Source organism: Seriola dumerili, unplaced genomic scaffold (genome assembly GCF_002260705.1).
Source record: "Seriola dumerili isolate Sdu_G_001 unplaced genomic scaffold, Sdu_1.0 BDQW01000025.1, whole genome shotgun sequence".
NCBI lineage: Eukaryota > Metazoa > Chordata > Actinopteri > Carangiformes > Carangidae > Seriola > Seriola dumerili.
The window spans coordinates 161,687-182,735 of NW_019174280.1; the positions used below are offsets into that span (position 1 = coordinate 161,687).

General features: G+C 42.6%; 1 protein-coding gene across 3 annotated transcripts; it reads left to right on the forward strand.

Annotated features, from left to right (window-relative positions):
- Positions 1–219: 219 nt before the first annotated feature.
- Positions 220–17,676, forward strand: LOC111240413 (homeobox protein Meis2-like). Of its 3 annotated transcripts, none has more exons than XM_022770421.1 (12): positions 220–252; positions 542–774; positions 1,781–1,922; positions 2,030–2,080; positions 2,253–2,303; positions 2,380–2,530; positions 4,656–4,763; positions 11,894–12,033; positions 14,981–15,057; positions 16,401–16,459; positions 16,584–16,673; positions 17,618–17,676. In XM_022770421.1, exons 1-12 carry the CDS (start codon positions 241–243, stop codon positions 17,674–17,676), a joined length of 1,173 nt encoding a protein of 390 aa, XP_022626142.1. In that variant the 5' UTR covers positions 220–240. The 3 variants fall into 3 exon arrangements, with proteins under 3 accessions (XP_022626142.1, XP_022626140.1, XP_022626141.1); XM_022770419.1 differs by having other exon boundaries at positions 2,380–2,526; positions 4,649–4,763; positions 16,401–16,477; XM_022770420.1 differs by having other exon boundaries at positions 2,380–2,526; positions 4,649–4,763.
- Positions 17,677–21,049: the final 3,373 nt, after the last annotated feature.

Sequence of the window (21,049 nt, forward strand, 5' to 3'; positions counted from 1 at the left end):
TTACACAAGATCACTGATCCTTCAGCTGAAGAAGCGCTGGGAAGCACTCGGCCGGCTGTCAGTGTGTGTTTTGGCGCTCTCGCTCACGGGAGGACCAATGCTGATTTCTGCATTGTTCACATCACCGTGCACTTAGTTCAGGATTCAGTGACTCCACAGAACAGGAGCGGATTATAATCTCTTCTTGGATTTTCCTCCTCTTCAAACTTCTCTTTATACGGCTGCAAACTGCGCACGGAGATGGCGCAAAGGGTGCGTCTCTTTTCATTCATTTACATATTTTTTCATCCTTCAGACAGATTCATTAACTGTAGGCTGGTGTGTGAATGAGAAATGTGATGCAGACAAACGAAGAGGAAGATGATGTTGTACTGTGCTCATGTGTTGAACGGGTTCCAGGTCTAACTCCAGTAAATCATTGATCCTGTTGGCGGTTAAACCAACACTGTCCCAGGTTTTCTCTTATTAATTTAGACAGAAAAGTTTGTTTTTTTCCCGCCACCTGTCCATGTCTTAATGTCCCCTGCAACTGTCACCTCAGTACGATGAGCTTTCTCATTACGGAGGCGCGATGGACGGAGTCGGAGTGCCCACCTCCATGTACGGTGACCCGCACGCTCCCCGACCCCTGCCCCAGGTCCACCATCTGAACCACGGGCCGCCCCCGCACCCGACCCAGCACTACGGAGCCCACGCGCCGCACAACATCATGCCCAGCAGCATGGGCAGCGCCGTGAACGACGCACTGAAGAGAGACAAGGACCAGATCTACGGGTGTGGATATAATAATGTTAATAATAATAATAATAATAATGATAATAATAATAATAATAATAATAATAATAATAATAATAATAATATACAATGATAATAATAATATTGATATTTGTACAATAATAATGATAATAATAATAACTGAACTATTAAAATAAAATAAATATTTNTTAATAATAATAATAATAATAATGATAATAATAATAATAATAATAATAATAATAATAATATACAATGATAATAATAATATTGATATTTGTACAATAATAATGATAATAATAATAACTGAACTATTAAAATAAAATAAATATTTTTAGATAATGTTATTATACAACAATAATAATGATAATAACAACAATTATAGTAATAACTTGTTATTATTATGAATAATACCATATAATATACAATAATAATAATGTTAATTACTGTTATTATTTTTATGTTATTATAGAACAAAAACGATATTATAACGATTATAATAATAATGATAATGCTGATAAGAGGAGAAGAAGAAGAAGAAGAAGAAAAAATGTTATTATACAATTTTACAATAACAATAATAATAATTATAATAAGAAGAAGATTAGAGGAATTGTTGTTGTGGTTGTAGTTCTTGTTTTTATTGTTGTTGTTGTTAGCTGATAGAAATAATTAATAATAATAATAATAATAATAATAATAATAATAATAATAATAAATGAAACGTCTTTGATTTTCTTGTTATTTCATGAATACAAAACCACGTTTTTATTTCAGCTGTGAAATAGAAATGTGTGTTTTACAATAACAGTCATTTTCGATGCAGGTGAAGTATATTTAAGCAGCTGATCTCAGCACAGTGGACGGAGAGTCAGGTGCTTGTGAAATGACTTTAGTTCCGATGCATGAAGAAGGACTAAATAAACGTTAGTGGCAGTTTCTGTAGATGAAATCCCAGAGGGGTGTAATTAACAGTTCATGTCCAGGCCTCACAGAGAGTCTAACCGGCCCATCCTCTGTGCTGCAGCCACCCGTTGTTCCCTCTGCTTGCTCTGGTGTTCGAGAAGTGCGAGCTGGCGACCTGCACGCCCAGAGAGCCCGGGGTGGCGGGAGGAGACGTCTGCTCCTCCGACTCCTTTAATGAAGACATAGCCGTGTTTGCAAAACAGGTGAGTACAAGTGCTACAAATACAGGAAGTAGGCTACATTTTCTGTCCTGGGACCAACTGAAGGATTGAAAGTGAGTGTGATGTGCTCTCCGTTTTTCACGCCTCAGATCCGAGCAGAAAAACCTTTATTTTCCTCTAACCCGGAGCTGGATAACCTGGTGAGGGCCTCTTCTTCGCCCGGCCTCCGGGCGCAGCGTGAAGCCGCAGACTGGCCTGAGGCAACTTCATACATTAAAGACACGTTTATTAATGTTCTGAAAGAAAATCATATTTGTATGTTTGTCATTATCATTTTCATACAGCGACTGATTTTCAAATGATTTGTTTCAGATGATTCAAGCGATTCAGGTGCTTCGGTTTCACCTGTTGGAGTTAGAGAAGGTAACGTTCTCTCTCACTCATTTCACATTTTATAATGGAGCTCAGTTCAATCTAAAGACTCTGACTGACTCCGCAGGTCCATGAGCTCTGTGATAACTTCTGCCACCGGTACATCAGCTGCCTCAAAGGCAAAATGCCGATTGACCTGGTCATAGAGGAGCGAGATGTCTGCAAGTCAGACTTCGACGACCTCTCAGGATCCTCCACGAACCTGGCAGATCACGTGAGTTCACCTCACCTCACGAATTTGAAGGAGCACTGATTTTAATTTTGGATAAGAGCTGTGTACCTGGTCTGGTCTCATCCTCCCCTCTGTTATTCAAAAGGTTCAAGCGACACACACACACACACACACACACACTTATTAATGAATGAATGAATGAATGAATGAATGAGGCTGCTGGTTGATGGATGATGTGCAAATTGCTGTCACACACACAGAACATGCTCCACAATATGTACATATGAGATATGCACATGATGTGATGATCTTCACGCTGCAGCTGCCAGTGCTGTGTTTGCTGTCCGGGTTCAGAGTCCCTCTCAGACTGTTTTTTTCTCAGGCAATAGGATTATTACAGCTCAAGTGGAGGGGGACTTTGTCAGGCTGCCACCCTGCTGTGTGCTTCACAAAACCGCTTCCTATTTTTGAACCTGTGTTCATTTAGAAAGATGCGAACTCAGATGGTGACTCAGAGTTAGAGTCTATAGTTTTACACTCTGTAATTCATCCATGTGTCAGTGGAGTCTCATGGACCAACGACACTCAACATTCAGCTGTTCATGTTGCTGCAGGTTCTACAATCATAAACAGTTCTGTGTGCGTGTATCTTGTACCTGCACCATGATCAGGCCTAACATCAATGTGATGTTTTAAAAATGTGACTCCTCACACTGAGCTCTGACAGTTGATGTTTTTAGGGCAGAGAAAATCCTGTTCTGTGATTACACTTGATTAGGTTCAATTTCATATGCTTTTTTAAAAGAATTTTATCTTCATATATTTTATAATTATCATTTATTATTATAAAATATGATTTGGTTCAAACCTGTGCAGAGATACTGACACTCATTCAAAAAAAACCCAGAGTGAAAGGAAATCTCTTTCGACACTATTTAAAAAATTAAAACAATCAAACAATTAAAACTGGATTTGAGTCCAGTTGCTAGTGTCTGATATTTGGTAAATTTGATTATTTCCTCATTTAAAAAGCCTAATTGAGTTGAATTCTTAAAAGATGATCGTAGAGTATTAATAATATCACAACGCTGCGGTCAGTGACACATCTCTGAAACTAATCTAAAGACATATGTGACGGGTGAAGGTTAGACCAGCATGTACCTGAAGACGTTTATGCACAGTCAACTGTCCTGAAGCCTCCTGAATCTGGTTTCTCTCTCCTCTGATTAAATGTCTGTTTCTCTCAGTCCTTTCCTGATGTAAACTGTCAGCTCACTCCTGGTGGAGGGTCATGAGTCTGTAGGATGCTGCTGTCTTTGTTAAGATAGCAGAAGTAGCAGATGAATAATGTAAGACCCAGTTTGACCTGACAGTGCTGAACCAACATTCAGTCTCTGCCATGTTGGAGGAAACAGCTCGTGTTGGCTGCTGCTGGTCATTTGGTGGAGGAATGTGTTCACAGTGAGTCCTCACCTGTGTGTGGATCCAACACCATGGACCCTCCACTCCTGTTACCTGGGTTTGAACAGATGGGCTGTAAGGACATAAGACCTTCATTAGCTTGATAAACGTGCACACACATGGCATCTCTTTCAGGAGCTGTGTTCTGAGGAGTTGTAATCATTGTGTGGCTGGATAAGAAAAGAGGGCTCATCACTGAGGGGCCTCGTTCACACTGCGCCTTTGTCCCCACACTTCTTGTTGTCATCTGCTGTGCTCTTCATCTGATCGCCATCCGGCAAACAGCTGACGCAGAGACTCAAGAGGGAGATCTGCTGTTTGTTTTGGGCTTAGAGCCGTATGAGTGGCCGGGCTGCTCGGCCCCATAAATACAGGGTTTCTCCTCAGCCGTGGTCTCAGACAGACCAGGACACAGGAGGGTCCACATGCTGCAGGCCTGCTGAACTCTCAACTCCAGATTTAAACCTCTCTGTCTTAACTAAACAGAATGGTAATGTTTCTCTTGTGTCATGTTATTGACAACTTGGCTCCTCACTATGTTAATCATGCCACACAGCTGTCTTTGTGTCTTTGGGAAACTGCATAATGGACCTCATACTGGACCTACTGGACCCTCCTCATCTATTTCTTCCCTCTCCTCTCTTCCTCTCCTCTCTCCTTATCTCCTGTCCCCTGGTGTGTGGAACTTTCCCTGACCTCTCAGAACCCAGCGTCCTGGAGAGACATGGACGACGCCCACTCCACACCCTCCGTGGGCACCCCGGGACCATCCAGTGGGGGACACGTCTCCCAGAGTGGAGACAACACCAGTGAACTCGGTAAGAGCCTCCTGCGTCCTACTCCATATCAAAGCTTTGACTTTCCTGTGACCTCTCTCTGCTGCCTGCTGACAGGAGGGTCATCATTTGATCACTTCACTAATCACTTTCTTCATTACACTGATCAAAACAGATCATTAATGTAGTGAGGACATTACTGTAACTGTCAATCAGTCTGGAAAAAGTTTTTTCAGACATGTTTGAGTAACATTTGTTAAAAGGAGCTGAGCTTTTATTTGATTTGATCTTTATGAGCCATTTTCAAAGACTGACATTCTCAGCATGAACCAGGAGGACTGCAGGCTGTAGCAGCCTCTGAGGAGACTGAGGCTTTTATGACTTGGAGGATGATTTAACAAATGACTTAACAAACTGAATAAGTTGATTATTTTAGATTGAGTATATTTAGATTTGATGATGTTTTACAGCATAAGAAGAACTAACAGATGAAGGATTTGCCACCAGAATTCAGTCCTGGTAGCTACAGAAAATACAATTGTTCAGGATTTAGATCCTCATTGTTTCTAACATCCAGGCTGTTTTGATGCTCTTAAAGGACAAACTCTCAGAAAGCTGTAGTGCTGGTTGGTGCATTTTTAAATGTACACAGTGGGGTTTGACTTGAAGTAACAACAGCAGAAGGGGTATTAATGTAGACCTGTGGCTCCCTGACTTACAACCTGTATGGGTTCTCAGTTCCAGGTCAGTCAGTGCTGAGATCTTGTTGTTCTCTGCTTCCTCTCCCTCTGAAACCATCCAGCCCTGCTCCTTCTCTTAATGCGATTTCTGATGTGCTAATTGGAGGCTATAAGGGTTTTATGGCTTGTTTTTGTTTTTCTCCCCTTTGGCCACAGCAAAAATAGAATGGACTTTAAAGCAACTTTCCACCCTCTGCCCATCAGGCATCAATGAGCAGAGCATTGACGAGAACAATAGGAGGATGCTTTGCAAGACAAGAGATTAGGAGACAATCAGAAACAGACCGAGGGTTCTGGATCTGCTTTGGAAAATAATCCTGGCTTCTCCATTTCGGCTAGCATACACTAAGAGTGAGACATGTATGCATGGTAAATTTTTAATTCACCCATTCAGTATCCAGGAGTGTGTTGAGGCGAGCTGAGAAAGACCAGTGTGTGAATAGCTTCTTTCCTTAAAGCTTTTTTTAAACAACAGTGGGTGGAAAACCCAAGGTCCCTGCCCTTTTGACCTGGGAGAGAATGCATAGAGGATGGGGGTGCAGAATGCCCCCTGTAGGGATGTAAGGACAGAGCACTTTATGTATGAGGAACAAAGGAAAAGAAGAGGGCAGAATGATCAGAGCTGTGGTTGCTGCAGCAGGATCTGCTGCATGCTACCTGCTGCTTCTCCCCGGGCCTCAGGTCTATTCTCAGTCAAACACACAACCTGAAAGGATAGGAAGCAAAGTCGAGGCGTATCATGCTAATCCCGTTTGGACCAGGTAGATAGCCTCCATACAGCTGCAATCGTTTTCATACAGACATGATCACATTGATATTGAGATCACAGGATGGTCAATGGTGAAAGTGAACACAGGGAACACCCACATGTCTCTGTGATTTCATTTTAAAATAAAAAATCTTTCAGATTAGGTCCATATGCACCTGATGAACAGCCTACCAGGTTTGTGTCACTCCACCCTCCAGCATTTTGCCTCCAAATCCCAGAGTGTCCTCCCTCCTCTCTGGTGATATGTTCAGTTTGCTCTGACAACACAATTACTTCCTGCTGCTCATTGACAGGTTTGTCTTTGCTGATTCAGGATATGTAATGTTCTCATACAAAAGTCATGAGGTGGTGGTCTAACCCTGACACATCCAACTTTCAGGACAAAGACCAAATCAGTGTTTCTCAATATTTAACCAAGACCACAATCTTCATTAAGTGCTTTGAGCTGGTCAAACACAACCACACTGTACGCTGATGGAACACGCTCATGTTAATGACATTGTTGATTGTTAATTGATCCACTTGACCTGTGGGATTCTCAGGTTTTCACAGCTGCTCTGCACTGTGCCTGATTTTCACCTTGCTGAACAACATGAGAGAACATTGAAATGCTTATGACACAGGAAATCTCAGGCTCAGCCGCAGGAAGAAGACACTATATGATGATTCTGAAAATCAACAGAGGACAGGAAGTGCATTTGCAGTCAGCTGTCAGCAGCCGTGCCTCCATGCTCTGAGGAAACCTTTTAAAAGCCACTGTCATGTGGGAGCACTGAGGTGGTGGCACTGTGCTAACCACAGGTAGAGGATCTGTGTTACTACTGGTTTGGCTCCTCTGTGAGCTCCCAGGCTCTGGTTGTTGTCTTGTAAGCTGTGTGATGTGCAGAGAGGGTTGTCCTTGATAGCTCAACCCCCAGGGGTATTGCTGGTGACCACAGCTATAGGGGTTGAGCTCTCCTAGGAATGTTTGGAAAGGGAACTGGGGGAGAAGGAGGAGGAGGCTTGAAATGTCCATCACAAAGAGCCCGATAAAACAAAAGGCACTGGGGGTGACTCAGAGAGATCCTGCACACTGGTGTTGAGAAGAGGAATGTGAGGAACAGGATGTGTTGCATCTTTTTGTCACATCCAGAGCCTGGAGAGGTGAGGTGGAGGTGCTGACATGCCAATGACATCACATTGTCACTGAGACCGTGGGCTAATATCCCTGCAGCATCTGGCACACCGAGGATCTCAGACCTGATTTAAAAAAGAAGGTAAAGACAGAGAGAGAGGAAGAGATGGAGGTTGACTGCGTGGAGGGAAAGACAGAAGACATCATCTACATATTTCATAACTGGACATATTTTACTCTTAAAGGGCCAGTTCACCCAGAACGCGTTATAGTCATATGTTTTCACATAGCTCTGCTAGTGTGTATACATTGGTTCTGTCTCCACCCTTAGCACAGTGGAGGTGAGCAGAATTCATCTGTGCTCACATTTGAAAAATGACATTTAGTCTTACTGTGAATTTCTCTCACCGGTAGAGCTTTCTAGTGAAGAAACAGAGCCAGTCAACAGCTGAATGCCTGTTTTATGAGTTAGCCACAGTAGCTACAGTTAGCCACAGGGCTGCTGTATAGTTCACCCACAATCCTGTTCAATTATATGACTGCAGCCGGCCCACTGACCCAGCACATGCAACAGCCTGATGCTTGGCTCCTGGTTTGTGTGACCACTAGTTGTAATTAGTTGGTAGCACACAGGGAACACAGTGTTGATGTTGTTTTCTTCGCACTGGGTGATCATCTAGAGGCTGCTGCAGCAAATTTGTCAAACAAAAGAGAAGATGTCTTTTGGTTAAACTCTTGTTTCTTGATAATACTGTGCAGCCTACATTTCTGAATAGATTTTGAATGGCACCAAATGATCAGGACTGTAAGAAGCAGCTGTTTTAGTCGATTGTTTGGCTATTTGTCCACAGTGCAAACAGCATGTATGTTCCCATCAGTGACTGTAGAGGGGATGGTGTGACCTGCACACAGACCATAAGTAGCTGAAAAGAAATGTTACTGCAGATTTTTATTAAACACAAAAAAATCTGTTCACCTCCGGATCTAAGTGAGAAAGTATATTTCCAGTTGTACTGTATGAAATGAACCTGCACAACCAGATAAAGGTTTGTCATAAAGAATAACAGCAGGCTTCCTGCCTTTAGCTGTAAATTCTCCATTTGCCCAAATGACACTCATCTGTAGTCTACTTTAGTCATCTGTGTAATAAATGAAGAGTCAGGTGTGTAACGTTCACTTCCAATCTGCTGAATCACCTGGCAGTGAAATGGTCCCCTTCACTGGATTAAGAAACCCTCTTCAGTCCTCATATCTGTGGATTTCCGGGCCCTGCAGTAATAGTTTGTCAAACAGCACCTCTTACTGTGGTCTGCTGCTGTCAGCATGTACTTTAAACAGTTGCATTTCCAATCAGCAGCTTCTAATCATCATGTTCAGCTCCTCACACAGAGGATTCCCCATCTTTTGGAAACCTTCAACTGCTCCATTTAGAGTCTTGTATCATGTCTAATAAGAGGAGGAGCCGCGAGATGTCACTGATGATGGATCAGAGCCCTGTTGAGCTCATTAGATGGGCCGTGCTGGCTTTGCATCACTGATGCAGCTGGGAGCGCAGCAATCAGTTCTGCTAGACGCTCCACACTTTGTTTTCTGGACACGTCAGCCAGCGTAACAGCCGAGCTACAGATGGAGGAGAGAACCAAACTACATTTCAAAACATGCTCTTTCAAATGTCAAGAATATCTGACGTCTAAAATGAACAGAACCAAAGTCAAAAAAAGCCTGAACTGTGTAGGGAGATAAAACAGCTCAGTTGCAAAAAACAACAAACTGAAAGAAATGTACTGACTGACTGACAGGATAATATGTCAGCGTTTTTTTTCCATAAACTTTATTTAAACTGTCAGACTCAGGTCAAATGATCTCACAGGCAGATTTTCAGGGATCAATCATAGATCTCATGACTTTTTAAGATGTAGATAAGAAAAAAAAAAGAATATTTTTACAAGGACCTTTAACATTGTTGAGAAACTGTTAAGTGTAAATACAAATTACTTTGTTTACCCCATTTCCATACCATCTAATATAAGGAACCGGTTCCAGTGAGGAAGTGTAAGTGTAAGTGTTTGTTATAGTTGTTACAGTTGTTGTTGTTGCAGACAGTCAGAGCAGGTTCAGGTTCCAGTGTTTCAGTGTGAGCCTACTGCAGAATTAAAAGTGTGTGGCCTCATTCATCAGTAAACGTAGTTTGTGCAGCATTGACAGTGTCTCTCTTCTTCTGAGTGTGTTGAAAGCTTTTGGTTGACGTAAGTGTAAACAGTATGAAGATGACTGAAATGTGTGAGAGCAGCTCAAGTACAGAGGACAGGAAGATTTCTCTTCATATCTCAGGGTGCTGCTTTTTCTCTGTTTTTCATCTTAGCCCCGGGTCAATACTCCATGGTGGGTGGACTGGGTGGGGGGAGTGGGGGGTAGAGAGAGAGAGAAGAGCCGGGCGAGGTGAAGGGGGCATGAGAGACTAGCATGGGTGTACGACTTTGAGACTGCACCGTCACACACTGGTTAGATCAGTTGAGCTGCCGTGGAACAGTCAGAAGAGATTAGTGTAGCAGAGGATCTGCCCCGCGGCTTCCCCTCTTTGCTGCACACGGGGGGGGGGGGGGGGGGGGCTTCCTTAGATATAATTAGGCCAAGCCAGTCCTGTTTGTTCTTTCTTTCTTTCTTTCTTTCTTTCTTTCTTTCTTTCTTTCTTTCTTTCTTTTCGTTCTTGTAGGTGTTACAGAAATTTTCTTAGAATATAAAGAATATGTAAGAACACTATTGTTTATATAATATTACATAAGAATATAAAGAATGTACAATGCTATAGATCATATAAGAATACATAAGAATATACAACAATATAAAGAATATATAAGAAGATAAGTATACTATAGATTACATAAGCATATATAAGAATATAAAGAATATATAAGAATTCTGTAGATTATATGCTCTTCAATCATACTGATGTGTTGATTGAAGAGTTTCTATTCTGTTAATCACTGATGTATGTAGTGAGGTCTCAGACATCCTCTGTCTTAACCTGAACATGTCAGTTTTTCTGGAACCAGGTTGAGTTTACATTAACAACAGTGGAACTTTAGTGTCTCTGCCATTGAATTTAGAGCATTTACAGAAGAGAGAGGACGGTCCTCAAACTCCTCTTCTTCCTTCATAAAATTTTCTGGTTATTTATGGAGATGTCAAAGTTAGCAAAGACTCAAAGATCTGAAGAGCTGGAACAAGATGAAACAGAATACACACAGTACGATACCATCAGACAGGAATACAATAATACAATGAATACAGTGATTTTAACAACATCCCTTCCACCACCACCTGAGGGAATCTGCCCCCAGAAAGAAGTAACTTCACCAACAAACTGTAGGAGAGGTGGAGGACGAAGCACAGAGTGGAGGACAATCAGTGTGAACTGTGTCTGTTAGTCAGGGCTGGACACCATCAGTCAAAACTCCCACAACCCCCAGAGCACCCGACCCTAGAACTCATCCTTTTCAATGTCAATATTCATTAGCTGAAATATTTATGCATGAATATGGCTCATATAGACGCGTTTGATTGATGCATCTCTAAAAACAAAAAGACATGCTCGGGCAAATCTTAAGAAAAGTAGGGTTTCTGTCCCGCCTCTGGGGAGGAGTCTCTCAGATGCATTATTCACATGCCCTCCAGGCAGGCTTTCAAGGCTTCTCTGCCCAGAGGGCAAGAAAAATAACCACCACTGTTAAAAGTAAATCATCTCGGCTGATGCACAATTAATGGCATAGAGGGAAAGGGATGGGAGTGCCCCTTGTGTAGTGAGATGGAGAGAGTTATCTGGCAGGGGCGGAAATCTCAGCTTAGAAGAAGCCTCCCATCTCCATCCACAGCAGCTTCCTACCGAAATCAAACAGGCATGCTGCTAATGGCAGGATCCAGAGCTCGGCACGCCGCTGTGCTGCACACAATCCAACACAGATATTGTTGGTGAGGGGGAGGGGGGGGTCAGTGATCACATGAGAGCACAAGGATGATGGCTTCATGTCCTACTGACCAACCCAACCACACCCAGTCATTCTACCTCAGTACCCCGAGCGAACGCCTGACTTCTGACTTCAAACAGCACAGGGTTTAATGCTGGGATTGTTCACAGCCCAGACTCTGTTTTTATTTTTTCCTCCTTTACTTATAAGGAAATCATTAGTCTTATTTCTAGCAGAGGTCACATATAAATATGAGTACATGGCACTGAGTCCAACTGCAGTCTGAACATTCATTATTTCATGTCAGGCACACAGATCTTGCACTCATTACTTCATGTCAAACGCGTGGCTCAGATTGAATTAATAGCTCTTGCTTTTATTGAGCTCCCACACTACAAACTCCTCTTCATTATCCAGTGGCCAGGGAGTCAAGAAGAGGTGAGAGGAAGAATCTTGTGCTGCCGTGCCACTGAGGAAGGCAATCTTCCTCCGTCTCCCCTTTCACAGCACGTTTCTGTGGAGGAGGATGAAGGCGACACGGCCACATTAAAGGTTTCTCATGCTCCTCTTGTCTCTGATCACAGGAGACGGCCTCGACAACAGCCTGGCATCACCGGGCACGGGAGACGAGGACGACCAGGACAAGAAGAGGCAGAAGAAACGAGGCATCTTTCCCAAAGTGGCCACAAACATAATGAGGGCGTGGCTGTTCCAGCACCTCACGGTAAGAGAATCTGTACCTTGTGAAGCTGCTTCTCCATATGAGCCACATCCAGCTGTAGCTTATTCACAAACACAACATTTGTCCTCTTTTTAACAACACCCCTACACTGATCTCACAAAATGCTAGAAATGACTGTTGTCTAACCCTAGCCCCTCTGTCTTTGCCCAGGAATGAGCCCAGGCTAGATTTCCCAAAAGCATCTTGAAACCAAGTTCATCTTTGTTCTATTGTAAGAGAACGAACGTGTGAAGGTCCTTTTGAAACCCAGTCCGTTTGTAGAGAAATCAGAAGCCTCCTGTTAGAGGCAGCAGCACTGCGTCACAGTGCTGTGAGAGGGGGTGAGCAAGTCCCAACCAAGAGAGCGTTACCTTTTATCAAGGTCCAAAAGATACCACCGCTGCTTCCTCCTAGCCCTTTCTGCCTCTGCCGCTCTTAGATGTGGTGTAACCCCTCAGTTGTTTAGTTTGTAAAAAGCCCACACAGGTCCTGTACTTGGAATAATCCCTTCTTTTCTACAGCCCACCTTTAGATTTTCCAGATAAAAAAGGAGGATAATTGAATTATCCCCTCTCTGTTCCCCATCCCCTTTCAGGCCTAATTTGTTAAGCACAAGTGTTTGCCGTGGCAGGATGTGCCCATGAAGAGAGTGCAAGGGGACTTTGGCCCTTGAAAGGCCTATTGCAACACCCAAGCGATCAAGCATTCACCAGTGGCTGAGGGTGTGAAAGGAGTGGGATTATGTTTTGTCAGACGTTTCAGTGTGAGGCCACTGGGGGGCGGGGGCTCTGTACACCACCAGCCGTAGCCTCCTGCTTTTGTCGTGTATTCTGTGCTCTGCAGACCCTTAAAATATCCCCTTCTGAGGAGACTGTGGACAAAGCAGCTGTGAAAGGTTTGGATTCATTATATTATTCATTATGGGCCCATTAGCCTGTCGTAACTGTTGGTTTCCTGCATTTATCCACAGTGAGAGATCCATGCCACAGTTTGAGTTTGAGGAGCAAACCCGGAATCCATTGGAGGTCACAGTGTTGTGTCAGTGGAGATAAAAGATTTCATTACTTGTTTATATGTGATGCTCATGTATCTATGAGTGTAATTAGAAAAAACAAATAATTCGTCTCAGCCTTGTTCTTCTGGAATCAACTGAACATTCTCTGATGTTTATTACAAATACATACAAAAGACACGTTTTAGATCTTTCAGATCTGTGGTCATCGTTGTTAGTGCAAACAGAAACTGCAAGATCTTCAGTGGGACTGGGGGTGAAAGGTGGTAAATAGATAAATGTTTGACACAGCTGATTGTGTGTAGCTAACTCAGAGACAGTATATCAAAATTATACTTCTTGTTTATATAAAGCAAAGCATGACGGGAACTGTAGTACTAAAACAGAGCATGTTTATCCCAAACAGCTGGGTTAGTGTTTGTAGTGAGTGCACGTCTGTGTGTCTATATCAGTTTCTGTGTGTGTGCACAAGTTGTTTCCTCACTATTGTTATTGTGCATTATTCTGTTTGTGGGTTGTATTTGAATCTAGATGCAGAAGCTTCCACACAGCTGCACTACATGGTACAGTTAAACAGATAATATCACATCATTATCTGGGGCAGGTATGAAAATACTGAGCAGGTCCAGTTGATTCTGACTCTGTATCAGGAGGAAAAGACCTGAGTGACTCTGAAAGACGTTGGGACATGGAGCAGGAGCTTCAGTCGCAGAGATGCTCACCAGTGTGTTTCCATAGTAATAGAGACTAGTGACATCCTCATTTAGATCTATGGGACAGACGTCGGTGAACAGGGTTGGATATTAGTGAGACGTGGAAGAAGAACAGGCGACTGAGGATGTGATCATGGATGTGACCAAGAGAATGGTACAGGTCTAAACCCTGGACCCCCACAGAGAGGGGGCCCACTGGCTCTGTTCTGCTGCGGGGGGATCCAGGGGGAGGGGTCACTGGAGATCAATACAAAGTTAGTCGAAGTGATCACCTTTATCCTGATGGGAGGGGTCTCTTCAGGTTACAGGGGTCACTGATGGTCTAATGAAGATGATGTGAATCATATGCTATAACCTTCACAGTCACCTGATCTCAGTCCAAGTGAACTATGGGAGATGTTGGAGCGACGTGTTAGACAGCAGTCTCCACTATCATCATCAAACACCATGAGGGAATATGATGGATGGTGTTGAGCCTCCAGGAAAGTTCAGAGACTTCAGCAGTGAAGCTGATCTGGAGGATCAGTGCTGCTAATCAGTCACTAGTGCACTGCATGTACAGTGCATGTTTGCATGGGTGTAGTCATGAGTGTGTGTCTTTTATGAGTGTCTGCATATGCAAGTGTAATGATATAAATGTGTGTGTGTGTGTGTGTGTGTGTGTGTGTGTGTGTGTGTGTGTGTGTGTGTGTGTGTGATGATGTGCTTGAAGCTCATCCTTCACTGAGGATGGTCTGACAGCAACAGAATGGGGACAGGCCCCCGACCCTGCTCTCAGAGCACAGGTCACCTCTGTCTGCCATCTGCTGCCCCCCTCCCACTGTCTCACACAGAGTCGACAGAGGGATCGCGGCCGGAGAGAAGGGGGGTGGAGCGAAGCGGGGAGGGGTTGATGGGTGACGTGGGAGGGGGTGGGGGGTGGGGGGTGGTGGGGGCAAACAAAAGCCAACATTGTGCCTCTTTATGTCCCAACCGATCGTTTGTCAGCCAATGTCAAATAATGTCAGATACTGTCACACAATGCCACGCGCTTTCAGCCTCAAGTGTTCAGGGCCAAAATGTGTTTCTCCACTCATCTGAAGGAATGACTGGGCCTGAGAGAGACCAAATACGAGTCCATCTCCTGAGTTCTCCTGCACTTCAGGGCCACTTATCTCTGTACATGCAGGCCTTGACATTTATTTAGTTTTACTCACTAAATGTCTTATCTTTTTGTCTGTTTCAGCACCCGTACCCCTCAGAGGAGCAGAAGAAGCAGTTAGCACAGGATACAGGCCTCACCATTCTTCAAGTGAACAACTGGTAAGACTCTAAAGCAGATTGTCACATAAATCTGACTGCTCTCACCGCCTCACAAAGTCCAGGCCCGTGCTCCATCGAACATGTTTTAATAAAGTTCATATCGTTATCTCAGTTTGTCACAGTCACAGAGGGGTGAAACCAGCCGACACATTTTATGCTGGATTTCAGTGTGTGCTCATATAACCACCTATAACTACGTATCAGTACCTGTGGATATACAGAACAAAAATACACAAATTACTATCATTATTATTATTATTTTGATTGGAGTTTATTTGTGTTGTGTTTATTAGTGTGATGTATTAAACTTCACTAAATATTATTATAATATAAAATTTTTGAAAAATGTAAGTCCCTAAGTTACACCAATGATTTAATTAATTAATTAATTAACACTGAGTTTATCTCCCTATAATTTGTGACATCACCTGTCCTTGAACATGTGTAATGACGGTACACAGTGTGTAGTGACCACAGGGAATGAAGGGATAAAGAGGAGAGAAACCAGCTCCTCCTCACAGCCTTGTTTTTATGACACGATGGATTAAAGCATGTTTGGTCGTAAGAGGCAGGTCCAATCAAACCACCTCACCTTCTAGATTTAGTTCTACATGTCTTCGTTCCACTGGCAGGGTTCATATCTGGATTTATGATGATAACGCTGCTCTGACCCCACTCTGAAATTCCCCACAGTTTCTGTTTAGTGTATCAGGTTTCCATCAGACCTGAGACACGAGTACAGGCTTCAGTCACTCTCTCCAACACAGATATCAAAGCCTGCAGGCTCAGTGCTCTGTATCAATGGCCAAACATTGGCAAAGTGGTTAGCCCCACCACAGCCCGAGGCTTCAGGGCTAAACCCAAATCAATAGATTTGAAGATGTGAGACTTTGTCCTAATGCCCCAGATTATGTCAACAGGAATAAAGTAGATTATTAGTTTGATCCCTGGAGACACAGTGAGGTCCCACTGCTCCAGAAGCTGCCAAATCAAATGTGATGTTTTAGAGGATGAATTTCTTTCTTCAGAAACAACCAGTGACACAAATCTGAAAACATTATAATGTTAAAGTTCTTGTTTTCAGTTTTTACTCATGAGCATGTTAATAAATCTAAACTCAACGTTTACACACTAGTTTTTTTCCAAGGCTTTTGGCAATTTATCATGGCCTTATTTAGTGACTGTAATTTGCTCTGTCACTGGAGGAACAGGATGACACCTGAAAAAGACTATGAGAGACTTTTAAAAGCTAGAAAGTGACCCCTGAGTTTTCATGTTGAAGAATCAGAGTCAGCTTTTCAGAATGTGTGTTTTTTTCACATGATAATGTTCTTTGTTTCCAGGTTTATTAATGCAAGAAGGAGAATAGTCCAGCCTATGATTGACCAGTCCAACAGAGCAGGTAAAACCTCATCCAGTGGTCAGTGAACTAGATGATCCAGATCAGCTGGAGACAGTATGAGACTGTAGGAGGAGGTCTGAAGGAGAGTGATGTTACTCTGATAGTTCTGTTTCTCCTCTCACAGTGAGTCAGGGTACAGCTTACAGTCCGGATGGCCAGCCAATGGGAGGCTTCGTTCTTGATGGGCAGCAGCACATGGGTCTCCGACCTGGAGGTGAGCAGTCTCCCACACGTGTATCACATCATCGAAAACAAACAAGGCAAAGACAAGAATGACATGCTGTTTAGGCTTCATACACTCTCTGTAGCACAGTCTCCAAGATGATGGCTGTACAGCATAAGCAACAGACAACGGAGGTGGAGGTGCAGGGGGTTTAGCACGTCCAACCAAAGTTCACCTGCTGTTACAGTCCAGAAATTAATATAAGTATTTCAATTAACCAGAGCCCCAGTCTTTACTGAACCTGAACCACACTGAGTTCTCATTGGAAGTATTTGTTTCTTTCACCTTATCTGTTCTTATGTATTGTTTGTCCTATAGGCCAGAGTTGGGCCACAGATGTTCCTTTGATTAACTAATGTTATTCTGTGGTTTTGCAGAATCAACCAACATCAGCATTAGCATTTGTGTGTAAAACTTTATAGAGGAGAAATCTTCGATTGTAGCTCAGTACATTCAAATCTAAAACCAACAAGTGAAGAGTGTAAACTAGTTTAAACTCTCATCTTAAGATAAAGATTAAAGTGACATATGCTGTGTACTGTGTAGGTCATGTGATTCCTCTGTTTTTACATAGACCATCATTCATATTAATGCTCCGCATGGCAGTGACATTAACACACACAGAAAAACATACGTAATTCTGATTAAACAATAATAATTTAAACATTTGAATTTAAACCTGTGAACATCATAATGTAGAAGAAAATGCCTGAAATTCTACTAGTTCCATAGTTTTGTTCAGCCTCATTCAGAGGACCAGCATGAGGTGGTGGTCACATGATGTCATCACCTGATGTCATCATATGATGTCATCACGTGATCTAAAGAACAGGATGAACTTTGGACTTTAACAGTGTGGCTGAAGGTCTGTTATCATGGAAGCATCAGCTCGTCATGTTGTTGCTGTTGAACACTGTGTTTATGTCTCGTTCCAGGACCCATGGGTGGCATGGGCATGAACATGGGCATGGATGGGCAGTGGCACTACATGTAAAACCACTCCAGTGAGGCGAGCCTGAACAACAGGGTGAAGTACGTCTGTCTCTCCTCCACCTGTCTCTGTTCCTCCTCCTCTTCACAGTCTAATGATTGTCATGCTGATGCTGGAAACAAATTCAGACATCTCATGACAGTGTCTCTGTTTGATTTAAGACAACTCAGCCTTTACTTAAAGGATCATTCTGCTTTATTACAGCTTGGCTTGTATCCATAGTTTTGATCATTTCTGTCAGTGACATCAAAAGTCAGTTCAGAATGAGAATCAGAATGAACCTGTGTCCAACATTGTGATGAACTAATGGCTGAGTACAACAACTCTGAGGTTTTACTAACCTGTGTGTGGTCTACAGTTAAAATATGATTAAGATATGATTCATTATTTCTCCACCAGAGTTTAGACCAGTCCTGCGGGGCAGAGAAGGAAACAGCAGCAACATCTGTGATGTTAGATTTTATTTACAGCTGAAGTGACTGATCAGATTTTTTTCATAAAACATTATAAATAATGTGGCACTCCCTCCAGGAAATAGATGATGCCACGATTTGCTGTTACTCATGGATTTATTCATCTTCTGCACATCTAATGGCACCATCATCACCAACTAAACTAAACTGCAGAAACATAAATATAAACATACACAACAACACATAAACAAGTAAATAAACACACCTCACTGGCTGCACATGACCAAGAGGAAATGAATAGACCAAAATATCGTAAAAACAGGTGGTGCATCAACTTTTAACTTAAGGTGAAGAAAACTAACTTTCATTCATTTGTTTTTCTGAAGGAAAATGTTGCAACTTAAAGTGTCTCTTTGCAACACACGTGCAAACTTACTTCCTACATCCTGCATAGAGGCAATACAAATAAAAGAAAATATATTATATAATCATATATCATAAAATAAAAAACTTAAATAATGTGTTCAAACAAAACATATCAAATGGCAATATAAATATATTTTTATGGCAGTTACATACAAATATTTCATAAAGTGCAGGTGAGATACTGAGATAGAACTGATGATCTTGGGGGTCTTTAAAATCCTGGTCCGGTTTGATCATAACTGAGAGAAATGGTGGACAAAACAAAGAAAATAAAACCTAACTTGTAATAAATCATCATCACAGAGAAAAGACTGTAGTGATCACCTGAACTCTGCTGTCCATGGGATATTGTATCCATTAGAATAAAGTTAAGATTATTCTACCTGGTCTCTCTCTGTGTGTGGGAAACAAATATTTCTCTCCACATCACTTCCTCTTTTCCACTCCAACCTTCTCTTCCTATTTTCCCATTTTTCTTTTCCGCCATCTCTTCTCCCCCCTGCAATCTGATTACAAATGGGGGTAATACTCCCCCCTCCCCCTCCAGCCTCTATCAGCTCCCCAACACTGCTGACAGTTCTCAAATCAAGACGTATCGGCTGCCGGAGGCACCGGAGCACGGAGAATTTTATTTAACACCCACTCTCCACTGCTCAATGAGCCTCCCTGTAATGACACTTACCTTGATTAATAGAGCTCTTTATATGTAAATAGGAGCTGCATTTACTTCATTTTTTTTCACCGGGGCCAATTTTCGGCAACACAGTCCCATCCTCCCTGTCTGATAATTCCCCTGATTCTGCTAATGAAGTGAAAGAGCAGATAGAGTGACTTCATCTACAAAATAATAAATAATAAACAAATACATGTGGATCTTATATGCTCTCAGAGCTGATGGCTCCAGCATGAATAAATGTTGCCTATATGTTTTTGGAGAGTGTTTTTGGAGAATATTTCTCATTGAACAATAGATGAAGAATTACAGCCATTTTTGCCTCCCCTATTTCGTCTATGGTGAGAGCGTCTGCTGACTGACAGTAAATCTCCGAGCACTGAGAGAGGGACGAGCTCCACGTTTGGAGTCATGTGTTCATGCACAATAAAGTCTGAGCCATAACATTTAGTCATTTTGGAAAATATGAGTGAATCTCCTCTCTCTTCAACACAGCTGTCTCACCATATGTTTTATTAAACTGTGTCTTGCACATCTCAACTGGTTGTTTGTCAAAGAAGATCTGGAAGAGTTGGTTTCAACATGATGGAAGTGTAACGAGGCCAGGATCACATTCCAAATCATAAAATGATTCTGAGCTGAAGTCAGAGATCAAAGAGGTACAAAGAAGCTTTAAACTGCATCCCATGGGCTTCATCAGTGGTTGGATGAAGTATTGCATAATAATAAGTTCCATATTACAGTAAATCAGCTGATGACCAGAGATGACTGTAAGATGTGGTTAGAGCTTCAGTACAAGCTTGAGATCTTTTCATTTTAACACATCAGCAAGAAAGGCTCGATTTTTACTACACTGATGAGATTCTGGACCAGAGGAGAAAAATCTTAATCCGGTTTAATATTAGGTCATTAAGTCATTTTGGTGTGTGGTGGGGACATCCTGACCCTCTGTCCTCTGTCCTCTGACCCTTTGTCCTCTGATTTCTGTCCTATTATTTTATGTCCTCTGATCTTCTGTCCTCTGACTTTCTGTCCTCTGACCCTCTGTCCTCTGTCCCTTTGTCCAGGCCTCCATGGTTGGCTCAGGGATCTTCTTCCATCAGGCAGTGGAGCTCAGATCTGGAGCTGTTGCTGCAGCCGCACGTCACACCCACCTGACCACTCCCACCTCACCTTGCCCGAGCCCGCACGGTGCGCGGGTGTACAGGATCACCATGGGCACGCCTAACTCCTGCAAGAGAGGCCGCCCCACAGACTTGGACTTTACAGTGAAAAGAGACAGGGTGCGAGGCGCGGAGGGAGAAAGGAAGCAGTGTCACACGTCTCCTCCATTTCCTTTAAATTATTTATTTATTTTTCTACGACGGGGGAAGAAGCTCCCTGTTTCTCTCGTTTTTAAAGCTCTGCCTCATCACATCCCTTTCTTCACAGGACACAACACTGTGGAGCATGTGTGGACTCGGTGAGACGTATAATCGTTGTGTATAGATTTGTGCTCTTCGTTTGGCTGTTTCTGTCCATGTTTGGCTTGTGATCATTAGACGTTAGATGAATTTCACTGACATGTTTTAAAAGGTTTTGTAAGAAAGATGATGTGACTGTTTCTGTTCTCCACTGCATCTATGTCTTCGTTTGAATCCACTTGTTCTTAAAACCTGTGACTGAACAGGCTAAGGGACCATGACTAGAAGGCGGACTCACGTCCATTTTTGACAATGTTTTAAATAGTTTGGTAGCACTACAGGAGAGGTCGGGTCTGCACTACAACAAAATAAAGACGTACCCGAGACACAGAGTTTTATTATAAATATTAGAGGGACAAAGGTCAGAGCGGACACAGTTGTTTAAGCAACCGCGTAGTTTG